This window comes from Lygodium microphyllum, chromosome 26 (assembly GCF_053477565.2).
Source record: "Lygodium microphyllum isolate KBCC chromosome 26, Lygodium_microphyllum_v1.1.10, whole genome shotgun sequence".
NCBI lineage: Eukaryota > Viridiplantae > Streptophyta > Polypodiopsida > Schizaeales > Lygodiaceae > Lygodium > Lygodium microphyllum.
This window is the reverse complement of record NC_141160.1, coordinates 86002699-86021080: the sequence shown is the minus strand read 5'-3', so window position 1 is coordinate 86021080 and position 18382 is coordinate 86002699. Positions and strand designations below refer to the sequence as shown.

The 18382-nt window shown below is 40.9% G+C and overlaps 1 protein-coding gene across 1 annotated transcript; it reads right to left on the bottom strand.

Moving 5' to 3' along the window:
* Nucleotides 1-12207: 12207 nt before the first annotated feature.
* On the bottom strand, nucleotides 12208-16364 carry LOC148013497 (replication protein A 32 kDa subunit A-like). Its single transcript, XM_087668467.1, has 10 exons — nucleotides 15992-16364; nucleotides 14267-14383; nucleotides 14083-14180; nucleotides 13960-14007; nucleotides 13796-13873; nucleotides 13596-13674; nucleotides 13376-13498; nucleotides 13210-13298; nucleotides 12963-13034; nucleotides 12208-12674 (listed from the first exon to the last, which is right to left on the bottom strand). The coding sequence occupies exons 1-10, from the start codon at nucleotides 16097-16099 to the stop codon at nucleotides 12593-12595; spliced, it is 894 nt and encodes a 297-aa protein (XP_087524593.1). The 5' UTR covers nucleotides 16100-16364; the 3' UTR covers nucleotides 12208-12592.
* Nucleotides 16365-18382: the final 2018 nt, after the last annotated feature.

The window sequence follows — 18382 nt, the reverse complement described above, 5'->3', positions numbered from 1 at the left end:
CAAACAAGGGAAATGCTGGATGTTAAGAAGGTGATAAACTCTTCAGGAGTTTCCTTTTCTATGATCACTGATCCCGTATGGAAGATGGTCTGTCAGTTTCTCCAGGACAGGTTTATGCCTGCCAAAACGCCATCCCAGTACTTGTCCAAAGAGCTTTTCACAACTTTCAGGATGGTGTTGAAAGGAGTTGCTATTGATTGGAGCACTTACCTCCTCACTAAAATGGATCAACATTTCGTCAAAGTCACCAGGGGTAATGTTACCAATGTCACATATGGATCATACTTGTCGGCCTTCTTGACCTATTCAGGTTTACAGAAGAGTGTGCCTCCACCTTCTCCATCAGATCCAGTACCTCCTCCTCCACCTTCAGATGAGTCAGAACCTATTGACATAGAGGATGATGATTCTCCGCCTCCCCTGGTCATCCAGCGCAAACGCTTGAAGCGGGTAGCAGATAAAGCTCCTTCAGTACTTCCTTCAGTGCCTATTCCTGCTACCTCTGGCAGTGATCTCCCCGGGTATCTCACTTGTAATAACCTGTTCAGAGCGCATAGAGAAGGTTCCTTGAACATATCAGTTCTCTCACTGAACAGTCTAGTCTCGGGAGATGCAATTCCTTTCCTCTGTAAAGATATTCAGAGTTCCATTGAATTGTCAATGACAGCCTATGTTCAACAGCTGTACGCGTCCTTTTATGAAGAGCTCATGCAGTCTAAGGACCAGTTGCATAAGGCAACATCCGAGTTAGCTTCTGCTAAGGATACCCTAGCAGATTTGTTTAAGCAGATGGAACAACAAACCCACCTAGTTGCCACCCAGAAAGATGAGATCTCTTCTTTGAAGATCCAGTTACTAGAGGCTCAATCAGAGGTTACTAGACTTTCAGAGGAGAAGAAGAGGATGTCCAGAGAAGCGCAGGAGTTCCAAACTCTCTTAGATGACAAACTTTCAGCCTTACAGACTGCTAATGACACAATGGAATCCCAAGCCTCCCAAATCAAGCAGTTGAAAGATCAACTGGCAAAGTCACGGTCTGTTCCTCCAAGCTCTAATGTTCCCTTGATTCCTTCTCTTTCACAGCAGGACTTGGTTGCTCTTCAGAGAAAGGCTACCTTGTGCCCTCTATTCCAAGATAAAGTGGAAAGATTGCAGTCCAGAATGGACTTGTTATGGTCTACATTTGAGCAGTTTCAGGAATATGTTCCACCAGACCTTTCTTTCTTTGTCCACTACCAATTACAGAAGTTGGCCTTCTACATGAACCTTTCCACGATGGATTTACCTCTTCCAGAGAATAGATGGAGTGGGGCTTGGTCTGCTGAGTTGCTGACAGAGGTGGTGAGGATGGTGTTTGAAGATTCTGTCACGACAAATACCATGTTGATGTCCTACATGTATCTACGAGGAGACTTGTTAATTCCAGATGAGGTGGATATGGCATGGTATGTGGGAGATGTGGTTCTACAAGCTGTTTTGTATGTCAACCATTTGGAGTTGCGCATAGCTGACATGTTTCAGAGTTACTCCTCCAAAGTGGCTGATTGTCATGATAATTCCTGGCATACCATGATTGATTCTGTGGTCCTGAATCAAAGACAAAACACAGCTCCTACATATGCCCAGAGTACTAATCAACTGAGGATGGATCTCTTAGCCTATCTTTCAAAACATAATCCGTTTGATTCTACCTTCTTTGATGCCTATCATAGACGATCTCTCTTAGGACCTTCTGTTCCTACCCTCCTATATTACCAACAAATGGCTCACCGCTATGATGTATATATTTCCCTTTGTCAATCTAATTCCACCACTATTTTACCCCTTCTTTTCTAACCTTCATATTTCCCTCAAATTTCCATTTTTACATAATGTTCCTTTATTGAGGATAGAGTATTTTCCCCTTCTCCACCCTGTCCTTTTCCATCCATTCATGTACCTTCCACATTTCCTATTTATCCGTTAACACCCTTCCTTAGTGATTCCCTACAAATTTCTACCACTCCTTCTTTAAACTTTTCTTCCTTTTATGATTTTTCCTATCCCTCTCTTCATCCACTTTTCCTTATTCCACTTCCCTCTCCTAACACTTCTATATCTCAACCACCTCAGTTGGTTAGTGACTATGATGGGTTTGATCATCAAATTTCTAGAAGAAGGGGATGGAATTCGAATGATTCCCTTACAGGACCTCAGATCAATTAGCCAGTAATTCCAGGAGAATGAATAGCTGCCAGTCAAGCTTATCAGAACTATGTTCATTTTGCTCAGCAGTATTCACAGTCTGCAGATCCTTCAACGAGATTAACTGCTCACTTTGCTTGGTACATGACATATATGCATAGGCACTCTCATAATGATTCCAAGCCTATTCCAAAGTTGTGCATGAATGTCAATGTGAGCATTGATTCCCAGCAACTGGATATATTATATTTTCATGTCCTTTGTTTGCCTAGCAGATACCTGGTCCTCTTGGAAAGGATGTGCTGTCTTCAGTTTTTTCAAAATCCTCCCAAAACATTTGTAGATGAATCCTTGTCTATGGATCGTTTCCGACAACATCAATCTTTTAAGAGGGATCATCTTCATTGATACCTTTCCAATGTATAGTGGATGCTTTTTAATGAAAATCTCTCTTTTTGGAGGAGTCATTCAAATGGTTGTGTTGTGTGTAGTGTTTGTGTTGTGAGTTCATTTATGTAAAAAAAACGTAGTGGTTTCCTATTGGATTGGATTTCGTGCGAGCTACATTTTGGAGAATTGTGGTGATGGGGTCGTGGTTGTAGAGTTGAAGCTGATGCAGAAGAAGAAGAAGAAAACTCTTATATCCTTTATAAAATTGTTGTGATTTTTAGTTTGATAAGAAGTGTTAATGTATAAAGAGTTTTCCTTTCGTTGTATTTTTATATTAGATACAGGTGATAAGTTGGGGTCGTGGTGTGATGGATTGTTTTTGAAGCGATATTCAAGATTAAAGTTGAGCTTTTACCTGAACTTGTATTCCCTTTTTCTTGGGTCGCGAGGACGCTTTCTTATTAAGTGTGGGGATATGTTGAGTGTTAAAATGACTTATTTTTTGGCTGATTTTTATTATTTTTGAGAGCTGAATGATTGATTTTATGAGATGATTGATTAGTTTGGAAGTGGTTTGAGAGTGTTTTGGATGATATTGATTGTGTTTTGGAAGTTTATGATGTTTATCAGTGGTTTTGTGATGTTCTGATAGGTTCTGATTGGTTCTATATACCTTCTGTATAGCTTCTATTTTGTTCTGATTGTCTTCTGTAAGGAGGGATGGAGTATTGATTGATGAAGATTGAGATCTTATGAAAGTTTATTGAATAGTTTTTGAGAGTTTGGAATGGTTTGAGTATGAGTTAAGTGGTTTTGATGACCTTCTGTAACCTTCTGTAGGTCTTCTGTAGAGCCTATGTTTCTGTTCTGTTCTGTTCTGTACTGTAGTTGTTCTGGTACTATTCTGTAGACTGTTCTGTATGCTTCTGTATGTGTTCTGTTGGATGAGAGTGGAGCTTGGGAAAGTTTTCTAGCCTTGGAAAGATGTGAATACAAGTGCAAAAGAGCTGAAAGAAGTGAAAGAAGTAGCTGCTGAAGACTCAAGTGAAGATTGAAGTGAAGTGACAGTAGTGAGCTATGAAAGGACACTGTAGTGGCTCTGGTGACTCTTCATATCAGACATACCTCTTGGGAGAGGGGTATCCACGATCTAAGAAGGATTATTGAGAGTGATTTTTAAGAGATTGTAGTGAGGAGATGATGTATTATTGATGGAGAGAGAGAGAGAGAGAGAGAGAATCAGAGATAGCCAATTCTACTGAACAGAGTGATTGTATGTGAGAGATTGAGAGAGAAGACTATGAAGATATTGAAGATGAATACTATGTGATGTATTTCCATTCAAAGATGGTGTATTCCTTTGCTTTCTTTGTTCTATTGATGGATTTTGTGAAGATATTGAAGAATATGGTTGATTCTATCAAATCCGTGGGAGATCTACATGATGCTGCATGAAGATTTGTTGTGCCTAGTGTTCTTTTCTTCATTGTGATCATATAAAACATAATAAACAAGCTTGTTGATGTTACAAGATAGATTTTCTTGCAAGAGAATTCCCTTTTCCTTGGTGTTCCTCTTGGGGCTCCACCTTGCCTAAGGGTAAGAAAGCTATTAGTTGTAAGTGGGTTTACAAAGTCAAGCATAATACAGATGATTCAATTAGCAGGTATAAGACTAGGCTAGTTGCAAAAGGCTATGCTTAAATATATAGCATAGATTATGAAGAGACATTCAGTCCAGTTGCTAGGATGGCAACTATTAGGTGTATGATTGTCTTGGCAACAACCAAATGTTGGAGTTGTAGCAAATGGATGTTAAGAATGTCTTCTTACATGGTGAATTGCAAGAAGAAGTGTATATGGAGCAGCAAGTAGGTTATGAGGATTTAGAGCATCCCACATATGTGTGCAGGTTAAAGAATGTAACATTCCCCCCCCCCCCCCCCCCGGTGTGCCCCATGCCTCCCCCCATAGAAACTCCCCCCCCCCCCTTTTTATTTTTTTTCAAATTTTCTTCCCTCTCCCTCCCCCGCGATAGTACATCAGGAAGAGAGACAGAGTAAGTGAAGTGAGGAAAGGGGGGGCATGCAGCCCAGGTGGCGGCGGACAGTTGCGCCCCCCCCCCCCCTTTTTAAAGGCCACCCCTCCTCCTCGTCAGGCACAGGTTCCCCCCATCCCCGTTTGCTGCAGGCGCCACCCCCTGCTGTCATCCTATCAAGCGGCCCCCTCCTTGTTCGAATGACAGTTGCGCCCCCCCCCCCCCCCCCCCGCCCCCCCCCCCCCGTGGACAGTCTGAAGAGGGAAGAGAGAGGAGATAGAGAAGAGAGAAGGAGAAGGAGAGAAGAAGGGAAGGAGAGAAGAGATAAGGAAGGAGAAGGAGAGAGGAAAAAGAAGAGGGAAAGAAGAGAAAAAGGAGTGGGAGAGGAAAAAAGAGAAAGAAGAAGAGAGAGAAGAGAAAGAGAAGAAAAAGAATAATAGGAAAAGAGAGAGTAGGAGAAGAGGAAGAGAAGAAGAAGAAAAATAGGAAGAGAGAGTATAGGAGAAGGAAAGAAGAAAGGAAGAAGAAGAGAGAGAGAGAGAGATTAATATGATAGGGAAAGGGAGATATAGTTAGTGGGAGATAGAATCAGACCGTCATGCTGATAGAGAGAGAGAGAGAGGGGGGGGATGAAAGTTAGAGATTATCTCCAGCCAAGGCGATTTTCAAAGTCACGAACACTATTGGACTTTCATCTCACTCATCGGTTTGGTGACCACTTGCAAGCCGCCCTTGAACAAAGCCACCACATCAAGGACCCAGCATGAAGGATCGTGTATGCAAGATGGCTCCAAAGAGAAAGCTTACTAAGAGTACTGGCAAGAAAGCCGCGGTCGAAGATAGAAATGCCAGTGGAGTCGCAACGAACCGTAACATCTCGTCACCCTCTCTCCACATCCAAGTGATCCATAAAACTCAAAAGGAACTTCTGTCTTCCATTATATGCATAATTCAATCTATAAGCATGATTTATCACATGAAATGAAAGGAATTTCTAATCTATTCCTGCATAGGATGCAAATTTATTAAGGCTTCGTACGAGTCATATAATGTTCAATTGAGGTTATGACATAGATTGCATCCTAAATAAGTTTATAATCAATATCAAAACTGCTTTCTTAAACATCTAAGTTGTTCTACACTATGATGTATCCATTTAGGAATCTAATACATACTTAAGAAATTTCCTATGACACAATAGTTGTTGTGATATATGTTTACATTTGCAAACACCCGCACAAAGGTGGATACACTAGGGTCTAGAGGTTATCATTGCATGAACTTCTCATTGCATATCACTTTAATGGGGCTAATAGAGTGGAAAGGTGATAAGAGTGGCTATTGCATTGGTATGCTCCAAGCGCATGAAAAGTGAATTTGACTAGAAAGATTCTGCATAGTATCACACTTAAAGATAGAAGGTTAGAAGATGTTGCATTTACTTAAAGTTGATGTCCAACTGATGACCAACAAGGAGGGTTTATTGCCATACCTTGAAAACTTAAGAACCCAACTCCAAGGACTTGGTCGTTTCTTTTCCAATAAAGGGTTGTGAAACTCAATGAACTAGACAGATTGTCAAGTAAGTCGCAATTGTCGAGGGCCGCGCAAAACAAAAGAACCTAGAAGGAACTTGTTAAATTGACCCTGCGAAGCCCTAACCCAAGGGGGAGAGCGAACTTTAGGGTAGTTGACTCATGCTAAGCATGTTGCTCGGAACTGTTGAAATGGTTTTAACAAAGGTTGGTCTTGTTAAAGATGGATTGTTGACCCAAGTTATGCTTGGTTTTTTGGAAAGGTTGTAAAAGTGTTTTGATACATTCAAGTTAAATTCTAGTTGTGCATGCAATGGGATTGCGATGCCTTGAAGTAAGAGGTTGTGCATTCAATTGTTTGTTGATGTGATTTTGGATGCTAATCCAAGTTGTTTGTGATTGATGATTACATGGCCGGGTCTAAGATGACTGATTGCCATGGAAATAAAAGGGATGTTTTCCCTAGTAATTGTATTAAGCCGGTGGCTTCAACTATGGTTGATTTCCTAAAGGGATAATTAAGGAAGGATGGTGTTAGCTACCCCCCGCGAACCACCAAACGCTAACCAAGGGGGTTGTGAATTCGCACCGCCAATGTGGACCGAACTCGCTGCAAGAGGTCTCTCCGTGGAAATTACTTGGCGTAGGAGGATGCTTGGGTGCCAGTGGAGGCTCTAGCCGCAAATCCAAATGCCTCCGGGCCCTACACAAATGTTCTACGTGACTCGAGATGGGATCTCGAGGCCTTGATACTAGTTACAAGGCGGAATCTTAGTAGGATAAACCTTCGAGTTTTGTTGCCAGAGACGGAAGGATTTTTCTACGGAGGCAAAAAGGAACACTTAATTCTCATGTATGGGCAAGAGACAAACATTAATCTGAAGATAAGTTAAGGAAGTTTTTGATCTTGTTTTATCTTATCTTCGTGTCTATGCCCTAAATTACGTAAAGGAACCTGTGACTAACGGAACGGGTTGACTAAGGAAGCTGCTTTTATGTGTCAAACATAACGTGGTAGGTAATTAGATAACTAAATCAACCCCCGAGGAAAGTGTGGTGGATGTGACCAATGAGTCTATCCTACAGAAGGATGGTCTCGATTAGCCTAGAGCTTTCCTCAAAGGAAATGTTAACGAGAAGTATTAGGAAAAAGTCAGTCTATGACCTTAGACAATGTTGGCTAGGAACCCGGACTTCAGGTCGATCCTAGTGGGAACGGCTGGATAAGTTCCGTTGTGGAGCAGACTCGAGAGACCCTAGTTGGCAAACCCCGTGTCATTCCTTGTGAGTGCCAAGCAGCGTCTTCTAGATATATCTCTCGATGGACTACTAAGACGTGTCTCGCGATTTGAGGAGCGGACACGTTACAAAGAAGGCGCTCCATGGACTGAAGCAAGCACCTAGAGCATGATCTGACAAGATTGAAGAGTATCTTGTCAATATTGGATTTTGTATTTCTGATGTTGATCACTCACTTTACATGAGAAAGGAAAATGCAGGTTTGGTCATCATAGTTATCTATGTAGATGACTTGATTATTACATGTGATAGTGATAATGGGATTACTAAAGTTAAAGGCTTCTTGAAGAAAAAGTTTCAGATGAAGAATTTGGGTGAGCTGAGATACTTTTTTGGTATTGAGGTGATCAAATGTGATGATAGTATATGGCTATCACAAAGGCAATATGGCCCGGATATGTTATCCAAGTATGGTATAACAGCATGTAAGCCTCTTTCAATTCTATTAGAGCAAAATGTGAAGTTGAGTGCCGACATTGGGAATGAGATAGAAGACCCTACTATGTTCAAGAGGATAGTAGGGAGTTTGATTTACATGACTATCACAAGGCAAGACTTGAGCTATGCTATTGGCCTTGTTAGTCGGTTTATGCAAATGCCTAGAAAGTCTCATTTGGATGCAGTTAGACATATATTGAGATATGTGAAGTCCACTTTACATTATGGACTTTTTTATGAGGCAAGTAAGGATGTACGTCATTGGATACACAAATGCAAATTGGACTGGTAGCATGTCAGACAGAAAATCTACTAGTGGATTCATGTTTTCCCTTGGTAGTACAGCAATTACATCAAGCAACAAAAAGCAACCTACAGTTGTTTTATCGAGTACATAGGTTAAGTATAGAGATGTTGCTATGGCAACATGCGAGGTGGTATGACTGCAAAAGTTATTAGGTAATTTGGATGTGCAAGGAGATGGTCCAGTTATCATTCATTCTGACAACATGAGCAACTACAGTTAGCTAGGAATCAGATATTCCATGCTAGGACAAAACACATTGAGGTGCACTACCACTTTGTGAAAGAGAATGTACTTCCAAGAGAGATTGACTTGATATATGTCAACACACAGGATTAGATAGCTGACATTTTCACAAGGCATTGGGTGCAGAGAAGCTTCGAAAGTTCCGAAGCTTACTTGGAGTTACAGAGATAGAGTTGAGGTTGAGGAAAAGTGTTGAGAGGACAAGCTCGACACGTGCGAACATTGATGATGAACCGCATGGCTAGATGGGTCCGCACGTCTAGACTTAGCACATTGGTAGTCATTATGATACTCACATTGACCACTGACTTATCACTTATTATATTTAGTTTGTTACACCTACCTACAGCTGGCAAAGATATAGCACCAATCGACTAGTGTAGTCTATTATGCACTGTTTGACTTAGTAGGCCATTTTCTTTTATGTTGTATCTTATCTATACTTTGTGTGCATTGTATAGTGTGTGAAAGAAGAAGAAGAAATCAAACCGAAAACGTTTTAACCTCCATCTCTCTTCTTGTATTCTTGAGTGAGCTTTCTCTTGTGCATATAGTGTGTGTTTAACGCAGTAGCTCAAGCAAGTCTCCCCACCATGCGACTCTTGAGATATAAGTTATTCTTAACAAAGCATAAGCCCATTATATTCCAAATGGTTACAATCATTCTTTGTAAATGTTTTATCCATGCCAAAAAAATAATCAATCATCCATAGTAAGATAACCAATGGAGCATAGAGATTGGTAAAATTCTATTTATCTTGCTAATTTTGAAAGGAAGACTTCAGTCCCCAAATGAGAATGGAACACTTGACTTGGTGCTCAACACACATCCATCTACTTGAATAGCCATAGTGGGCTATAAACCTTTTGGACCTATTTGAATATATTGGCTTTTAGATTTTTTTCTTCAATCGTAAGACACTAGGCGCTCCGCACCTAGACTCGCCCCGACGAGGCTGTTGCAGGTCGAGGCGGTACACAGGTCGAGGAGGGCAAGTCGAGGCAATGCGCAGGTCAAGACGGTGCGCCCTTTTCGCTGGGAAGGCGGGTGTCGAACGCGTGGCACCCGCCCCCGCCATTCTTCATGGGGAGGTTGGGGGCTACCACATGGCACCCGCCCCCAACCTCCCCTTAACTAATAGTGAAGATGAGATTGTCAATGCGAATATCTAAGCCAAAACTAGCTCACTTGATCCTTTTCAAGACCCTAGACATGACCTAAAAACTTGGGCAACCCTATGACCACCCACATCACACATTTCCCTAACTATCATGGCACCCGCCCCCAACCTCCCCTTAACTAATAGTGAAGATGAGATTGGCAATGCGAATATCTAAGCCAAAACTAGCTCACTTGATCCTTTTCAAGACCCTAGACATGACCTAAAAACTTGGGCAACCCTATGAACACCCACATCACACATTTCCCTAACTATCATGGCACCCGCCCCCAACCTCCCCTTAACTAATAGTGAAGATGAGATTGGCAATGCGAATATCTAAGCCAAAACTAGCTCACTTGATCCTTTTCAAGACCCTAGACATGACCTAAAAACTTGGGCAACCCTATGAACACCCACATCACACATTTCCCTAACTATCCTACTACAATATGAGAGAGAGAGAAAGAAAGATTTCTCTTTATATAAGAGTCCCTAGAATAGTTCTCTAGGATTTAGAGCAACATGCGTGTGTACACGACTGTGTGAGAAGAAAGAGAGAGATTTCTCTTCATATTAGAGTCCCTAGAATCCTCCTTTAGAAACTAGAAATACTTGTAAACTTTTTATTTATATTAGAGTCCCTAGAATCCTCCTTTGGAAACTAGAAATACTTGTAGACTTTTTCTTTATTAAATGTCTGATGAGAAGGGATTCCTCCCTTCACAATCCTATGAAACCAAATAATGCCTTGCTCTTATGACGGTTCCATTATCCGCATCGTTAGTAGGAGAGACGAGAGCTCTGCTATGAAACCGAGTATGCCTTACTCTTTTGACGTTCCGTGTGTGGCTAAGAAGCGTTGAAGGGCCAATAAAAAGAAGCTTGTGCGAAAGGGGGGACTCGAACCCCCACGAGTGGCCTCACTGCCACCTCAAGGCAGCGCGTCTACCGTTCCGCCACATTCGCCCGATGTTCAAAATTCGACTCTCCATTAAAACATGCACTTGACATCAGCAACTGAGCATTTCTGGATGCATCCAGTTACCATGCATACTAGCACATGCAAGGACTTGACTACTCAATAAATTTCCGGCACTTTCCCACGTGGCGAAAGGAGCTCTTTTCCCCTTCAGTGTTATAACATCGTGATTCGTGAGCTTCTGCTGGGAAGACACCACACCCCAGACCATCAGTCCGCCCCCTGCCCCCAGCTGCAACTAGCTACTTATGCAGACCCTCCCTCGTAACCTCATGATGTTATTGGAATTCAATGTGGAAATTTTAGTGAGAATTTGTCCAATATTTCTGCTGCTAACAATGAACTATAAGGCAAGCCTACTAGTTGCATGAGAACAATGGACTGAAAGGCAAGTCTACTAATTGCATGAGATTAATTGGATCACATTATCACAACGTAGTCCATCTCAAGTTTATTGACTTCATTTTCTCTACCCTTTCGCACATCACTCACTCCTTGGGGGTCTCCACTTCAATCAATTACAAAGGCAACCAAAAAAGAGCCCAAGGATTGGCTATGATACAGCCATATATGTATAGAGAGAGAGAGTATAAATAGATAATATCATGTTGAAGACATTGTGACCATTTGAAAACAAGTAAATAAGTAAAATGCAAAAAGAAAACAAATTACCACCTCTAGGGTGGGAGGACCGATTTTGTAACATCTATCAACCCCTCTTTGCCTCCATCTCTGCATTCGAAATAGGACAATTTCCCATCAATACAGCCTTTCAAAAATCAGAGGCTTAGGAAAAAGTACGATTTTCATCAACACAGCCTTTAATAAAGCTGAAGTGTGAAGTGGGGCTGGGTTAAAATCTTGGAACTTGTGAGCATGAATATTAAAACATCAAAGCCTCAGTAGCCAGTGTTACTCTACAAAAAATGACCAGAGCATATGCATTTAGGAGGCAGTTTACTGGACCCAGTGGTCTCTTCCCTGGGGGCAATCATTCTGATATGCATAATGCCCCACTACATTGTCGCAACAAAAGGGACCATCACTTAACCCCAATGTAAGAGCATTGCATTCAATGGAAAAAAAACTTGAATGAAAAGGTAGGTGAACAAGAAGACAAAATAAGACCTATAGTGTAGAGGAGCCAATAAAATGACATCTAACTTGACATTTGTCACTCAACCCTGTTGGCACCCGTTTCTTTACATGTTCCTGTACCCTACTTGTAAGAGCGGCAAATGATAAAGACTTACATGTAGAGCCATCATTTCCATTCTATTAAGATTTCATAGAGTAGGTACATCTGCTCTCCCTTAGCTGATCCATAGAAATACTTGCCAAGTAACTTAAACGAGATTGAAAGTCAAATACGCTACAAAATATTTGTGTACTGCCCATTTATCAAATTTGCAGAACTGGTCCAGTGTTCATAAGAAACCTAGGTTTAATGTAGAATGAACTGCAAAGTTAATAAGAGCACTTTGAAAACTTAAAAGAAGAACCTGTAAGACCTTAAATTGGACAAAATTCATTCTACATTAAGTTTGGTTTTGTATTTGCTACAATTCCTGAGAAATCTTCTCTGATCAACCAATCATCAAGTACAGCAGTAGAAAACCTTATGAGCACCAATTTATAGTCTAAAAGCAAAAACACAATGGTATAGATGAAGATGCTGACAACAAGTGAAAGGCTTGGTTGTGATGTTTATATGGACAAGAATAGCCACTGTGTAAGTTTTGAAAATGAAGCAAGCAAAGCTCAAGTATCCACACTGTTAGAGTGTTAAAGAAACAGCCATTGAAATTCAAAGCAAAAAAATAGCAATACATAAAAAGTAAAAGGTACAATGATGTTTTTGCTAGTCTAAGGCCCTCAAAGGAAGAGTTGGACAAAATAGCAATCCCAGGAGTTTTGCAGGGATGCCACCAGAAGAGCAGTACTGCACAATATGGAAGGTTTAGATGATATCAGATGGTACACATGGCTGAAGGAGAGTTTTGTGGCCCAGAAGCTATCAACCATTGGTTGACTTGTAATGATCATCATCTATGGTGGAATATATCAGTCCTTCATTCACAAGAAATTCAATGGCATCCCTGCAATATAATCAGAAACAAAGAGACATAAATGCAGTCCCAAAAAGAAATGGCAGAGAAACAAACAATGCTAATCTAGTACAAAAAGAATAAAGGAAAAATAAGTAAGTGCTATCCCATGAAACACTAGTCAACAAAATTCCAACTTTTAGCGATGCAAAGTTAAACCATCAAAGCAACTCACTGCATGTCAATTGCTATCACATATAGCCAAGTATCAAGCAGTAGCTCACTGCATTTAGGCTTATGTCACACTTCACCAGGTTCATCAGAACCAGGTATACTTACTTGACTTGCTTCTTGCTGAATCCAGATATTCTCCTTGCAACCTCATCTACATGAAGCCCTGCTTCAGCATTTCTGTAAAGCAGACAGCAAGTATGTCATTTGAAGGTCCAAAAGGATCAAGTCTTGATAGCTCGTAATCGCAAGGTGCTGCTACAGCCAGAGCCCCAACACCAACCACAGACCTCCACCAAACAAAATTCATTTTCTTTTCTAGCAAAACATTTTATAATCTCAAGGGATTACTTACAAGCTAGCAGGCTCCTCAAAGATTGCATGTACCCGTCTTTGACATTCATCCATGGAACCACCAATTGATGCTGCATTTGATGGCATATACTGTTCAACAGTATGAAATACCAGGTTAGAAATGTTCTTTTGGATCTCTTCTACATAATATGTAATCACACTCCCACCTGATTGAAGCTAGCCCCAAAGCCAGCACCCCCACTAGTCAGAGGCCCATAAGAATGTGAAGGTTGTACAGCAGTGTTTCCTCCAAATGTAGAAGTATTCAATGCACCACTTATTTGAGCTCCCTAACACAAATAAAAATGTCCTAAGTAAAGGTGGAATTACAATAAAATTTTACAGAGAGAATGTGAAGTTAAGATCAGATACAGTAAAGCAGCATACCGTGGATTTAAGATTGTGAAGATGAACATAAATGCATTCCAGAAAGTGAAAAGTTATTTCATTGAAGTCCAAAACAGGCCTGCAAGAGATTAAAGGACATGTCCATCATTGAATGCTACAGCAAACAAAGTACCATGATACAACAGCCACACAGAAATATCATCAATGTACGGCCATAGAGGAGGGCATCTTTGACAGACCTTACAGAAAAAGCAACAATATTTCTTCTGTCTTGAAAAGATTTTAAATGGCCATGCACACGGACATAAACTCCATTTCTGTGAAAATCACAAGAACATTGTTAGGGGCATTCTATTTGAAAGCTTGTTAGCGCAACACAATAACATAGAGAGAAAACACTTACTGGATTGCATTCATTTCCAAGCTTTCTTGGGTGTCTTGCCCATCAATCCTGCGCTACAGAAATTATAAACCTCTACTCTAGCACCAAATATGTAAATTTAAATACCATAGTTAAAGACCTTACCATCTCTTAATTTCTATTCTCCCTGTACCATCATCGAGATAGAAGGAGACATCAGTAGATCTTTCTACTTTATCAAAAACCATACCCACTAAAGTCACCTGCAACAAAGAAAATCTCAGGACTTGAAACCGACAAGAAAAGGGCAAAAAAAGGCTGCATATGTCAGCAAAGGGACACAGCATACATTGTTCACATCTACTCCATCCACATAGAAGTTATCATCTGATGGCTTTTGCACAGCTTGACTTATCTGCTTTACGGTTAGAGGTAGCAGACCAGTGTTATTCTGAGACCCACTCCTCTGCAACAGAACAAGAGAAGAAAATTCAGAATTGACAAACATGTGCACATTTAAAAGTCATAACATCCTGGTTAACCAAAGAAAGAGAAGAGTGTCAACAAAATAGCCACTATCTGACAAGTTAACAGCAAGCATAGCAAATGATGCAACATTTAGTGACTCGTTCCTCTGTAAGAAGTCATTAACCTGTTGTAGCTGGCAGGAACATCCTAGTAGCAGCTCAGCATTTTGCTGGCAAGACCCACATGCAAGGCCTAGAATTAAGGAGATGTAGAAAATTGCAGGAGATTGTTGGGTGTTCAAGCAGCCACATTGAGTCCAGCTGACATTATTTCAGCCAGCATATGCTTTCGTGTAAAAAGTAGCGTTCAACCGTGCATCAGATGGCATAATCAGAGGCTTTGTAATGGGAAAATAATGTCATCTTTGAGGGTAGAGAGACTCCTATTGACTGATCGATGTCATTCTATGGCAATTAGATACCTAGAAGTGTATAAACACACTTTTTACCACAACCAACAAAAAAGTCATACAAGCATCTCATAAGCTACATTAAAACTGGACACCAAATTTCTCCTTGACACCAAATTTTCTGCTGCTGGATAGTTGTGGACCTCTTCCAGAAAGAGGACAACATTCCAGAATACCAGCTTTTACACCAAAATAATATAAATGTGTAACACAGGTTCCCAATTCTCTGAAACAAGAATTCAGGTGTAGTAGGAATCTGTAAAGCCAACACCCAAGTTCCATTCAAAGAAAATCATGATGGAGGTCAAATGCTTGTCACGCATCCAGTATTCTCTGGTTAAAGGGAACAAAAGAGAACCCTGGTTTGATTGGTTTCCTGCTAAATCCCTAAGCTCCATGCAGATTAGGTCATTCTAGTCCAAGTAATGGGAGCAATACAGGCCTAAAAAATAAGGGGAAAAACATGTCTCAAACAATCAAGTTAGTCTGCCCATTCTGGCCAAGTAATAGGATCAATTACAGGCTAAAACAAAAGGAGGAAAACAAGTTCAAAGTTCAAGCAAATATGAGCAATTACAGGCCTAAAAAAGAAGAAAAACATCTTCCAACTGCACTTAAATCAATAAAAGACTGATCCAACCCATCATTGAGCTGCATGTCAAGTGGAAACTGCACAGCCAAAGGCAATGACAAACACAAGGAGTTTAAGACAAATTCACACCAAAATCCCCACATTGTGAATTATAACAAGATCATGAGCTTCTGTGCAAGAGGAACCGCACCCCTAGCCACACCTACTAGGTATGTGGCCCCTTCCAAGAAGAAGCTCGTCATGATGAACACTACAGATAAAGACAAGGGAAAAGAGCCCCCTTTTCCCACATGAAGAAATGTCCAAGACAGCTTGAGATTCTGGTGGAGCGACAGGATCGATTACAGGCTAAAATAAAAGTAGGAAAAACGCATTCCAAGCTTAAGCAATAGGAGCAGTTACAGGCCTAAAAAAAGAAAGAAAGGCATGTCCCAATTGCACCTAAAGCAATAAAAGATTGATCCGACACGTGGCTGGGCCGCATGTTTAATGGAAACTGCACATTTAAAAGCAGTAGCAAAGGATATGTTAAGAAGCACGCTTACTCTTCCAGCTGATGCATCCGCTGATTGAGTGGCAGATTGGGAAGGCATGAAACCCGCCCCACCGAACAGGGATCCGCCATCGCCAGGACCTTGATATGACGAGTACATGGTTTCTTTATTTTCGTTTTCCTGTCTGAAAGCCGGGGGATGCAGCAACTTTCAGATCATCCAAAGCCAAGAAATCTAATCACTGTCGGAAACAAAATCCTTTCCCCTGAGCTCGAGTTATAGCGTGAACCCTACTACAACTCTACTCTGTCAAAATGAAAGGACCTTCCCGCCAAAACTCGTAGTGAGTCGCAGCAGCGTCGTAGTAGGCCACTTCCTCCTCGGACCAAACAAGACTATTAATAAGGCGGGTCACACAACAAATGACTAAACACGCAGACATCCACACGACAAACATACTTAACAAAAATATGAAATATTTTATTATTGTTTTTTGCTATAGGTTTGGAAAGCCTCGAACCCTCGGAGGGCATTCCGAACTTACCCTTTTTCCAAACTCTCTTTTTTCAATCAAAATCCCTTGGACCCTCCCCTCCCCTCTTTCTCACGTATGATCTCTCATTTTCCCTTTCCCTCCTTTTTTTCACTCCCCTCCACCTCCTTTTTTCAAATTAAAATCGTCTCCCCTCTCTTTCACTTATAATCTCTCTCTTTCTTTTTCCCATCCCTTTTTTAATGAAATTCCTCCCCCCTCTCTCTCTAAGGTGTAGGGCCTAAGTTCTCTCTCTCTCTCTCTCTCTCTCTCTCTCTCTCTCTCTCTCTCTCTCATGCTCTGACATGACGGGATAGGTTATCAAGTCTAATGCAGGACAAGTCATCAGTAATGTAAGCATTATGCAAGACAGGTCGTCAAGTTTGATACAAGTCTGAGATCGTCAGTAATGCAGGCGTGAGCTCTCTCTCTCATACAAGCATGACCTCTCTGATGCAGTAATGTTGTACTGACGAATGTCCTGTGACAAAAATACATGTTGTTACAAATGAGAATGATGTGACGAAGGTACTGACGCGGGAGCACTGAGAATGCTGTAAATGTACTGCCGCAAGAGTACTAAGTAAGCAGTGACGGGATGTACTCGCAGTAAACAGTGGTGGGCCTTATGAACAGTATCTGCAGGCATACACAGTGATTGATGGGACAGTTTTGTGTCATGACTGTGACTGTATAAGAAATCTGTTGACTCTCTCAGACTGACGTGAATTCAGACCTGTGTGAATGTATTGAGATTGTAGATGTACTCAGACTGATGTGAACATTGCCGTACTGTGTAGACTGGAGACCTACGTGAATTCAGATTGACACACATTAACATTTCATGCTGCAATGACAGTTTAGGTGAGATTGACAGTTTATGCTACAGTCATATTTTATGATGCAGTCACATTGACAGTTTATGATATACTGACAGTTTATGCTATAGTGATAGTTTATGTTACTGGTTTACTACTTTAGTCAGACTGTAAACAGTTTTATACTATAGCACATACTATAATCATGATGGAAGAAACTGACAATGAAGGAATCACGAAACCAACCATGGAAACAATGTTTCATACACCGCCAAAGAACACGAGATACAAAACCTATGGGTGTAAAACACGAGATTGGAATGCCTCTCTAGGGTCAAGTAGATATGGAAAGACATCCTGCAAAATTAATGAAACACTATATGTGGAGATGTTGACCATACTCCGTGCTGAAATGCATATCATGAGGAAGGAAATGGAAAATGATATACAAGAGCGGGTTCAAGCTAAAATGATGGAAGAACCAAAAAAGGAGATGCAACAAACATTGGATGCACACATGGCAGAGAAAGACTCAATGATCTCTAATCTACAAGAAGAACTAGAGAAATGCAAAAAAAAACTGGACGCACAAAAGGAACCACAAATTACACTAAAACTACAAAAAGAAATGGATGTTTTTAAAAAGGATATGCACACCTATGCAAGTGTGATGGAAGGCACCCAAAAGAAAATGGAGAATGTTGAGAATACTGTCAATGAAAATGCAAAATGGATAGATGTGGCAAAAAAGAACAAAGGAATGCATGGCAACAAAGTGGAAGTTATGAATGCCACCTTGGAAGAAGAGGCAAAAAGATGGACACGCGCACTCCATGCAAGAGTGGTTGGACTAGATGAGAAAAGCTCCCCAATTGAAGATGCTACAGCTCTTGCCACCAAAATTGGGGCTACAGATGTACCAATCATTGGGGCTTGGCAAGTCGGGAAAGCTAACACAAAAACAAAAGTCCTCATCTTGAAGTTTAGAGACTTGGAAAAGAAGAGAGCATTCCTCTCCAAGAGAATCGCTCTCAAAGGAGAAAAAATCTACCTAGATGAAGACCTCACCCCAACCTAGATGAAGACCTTACC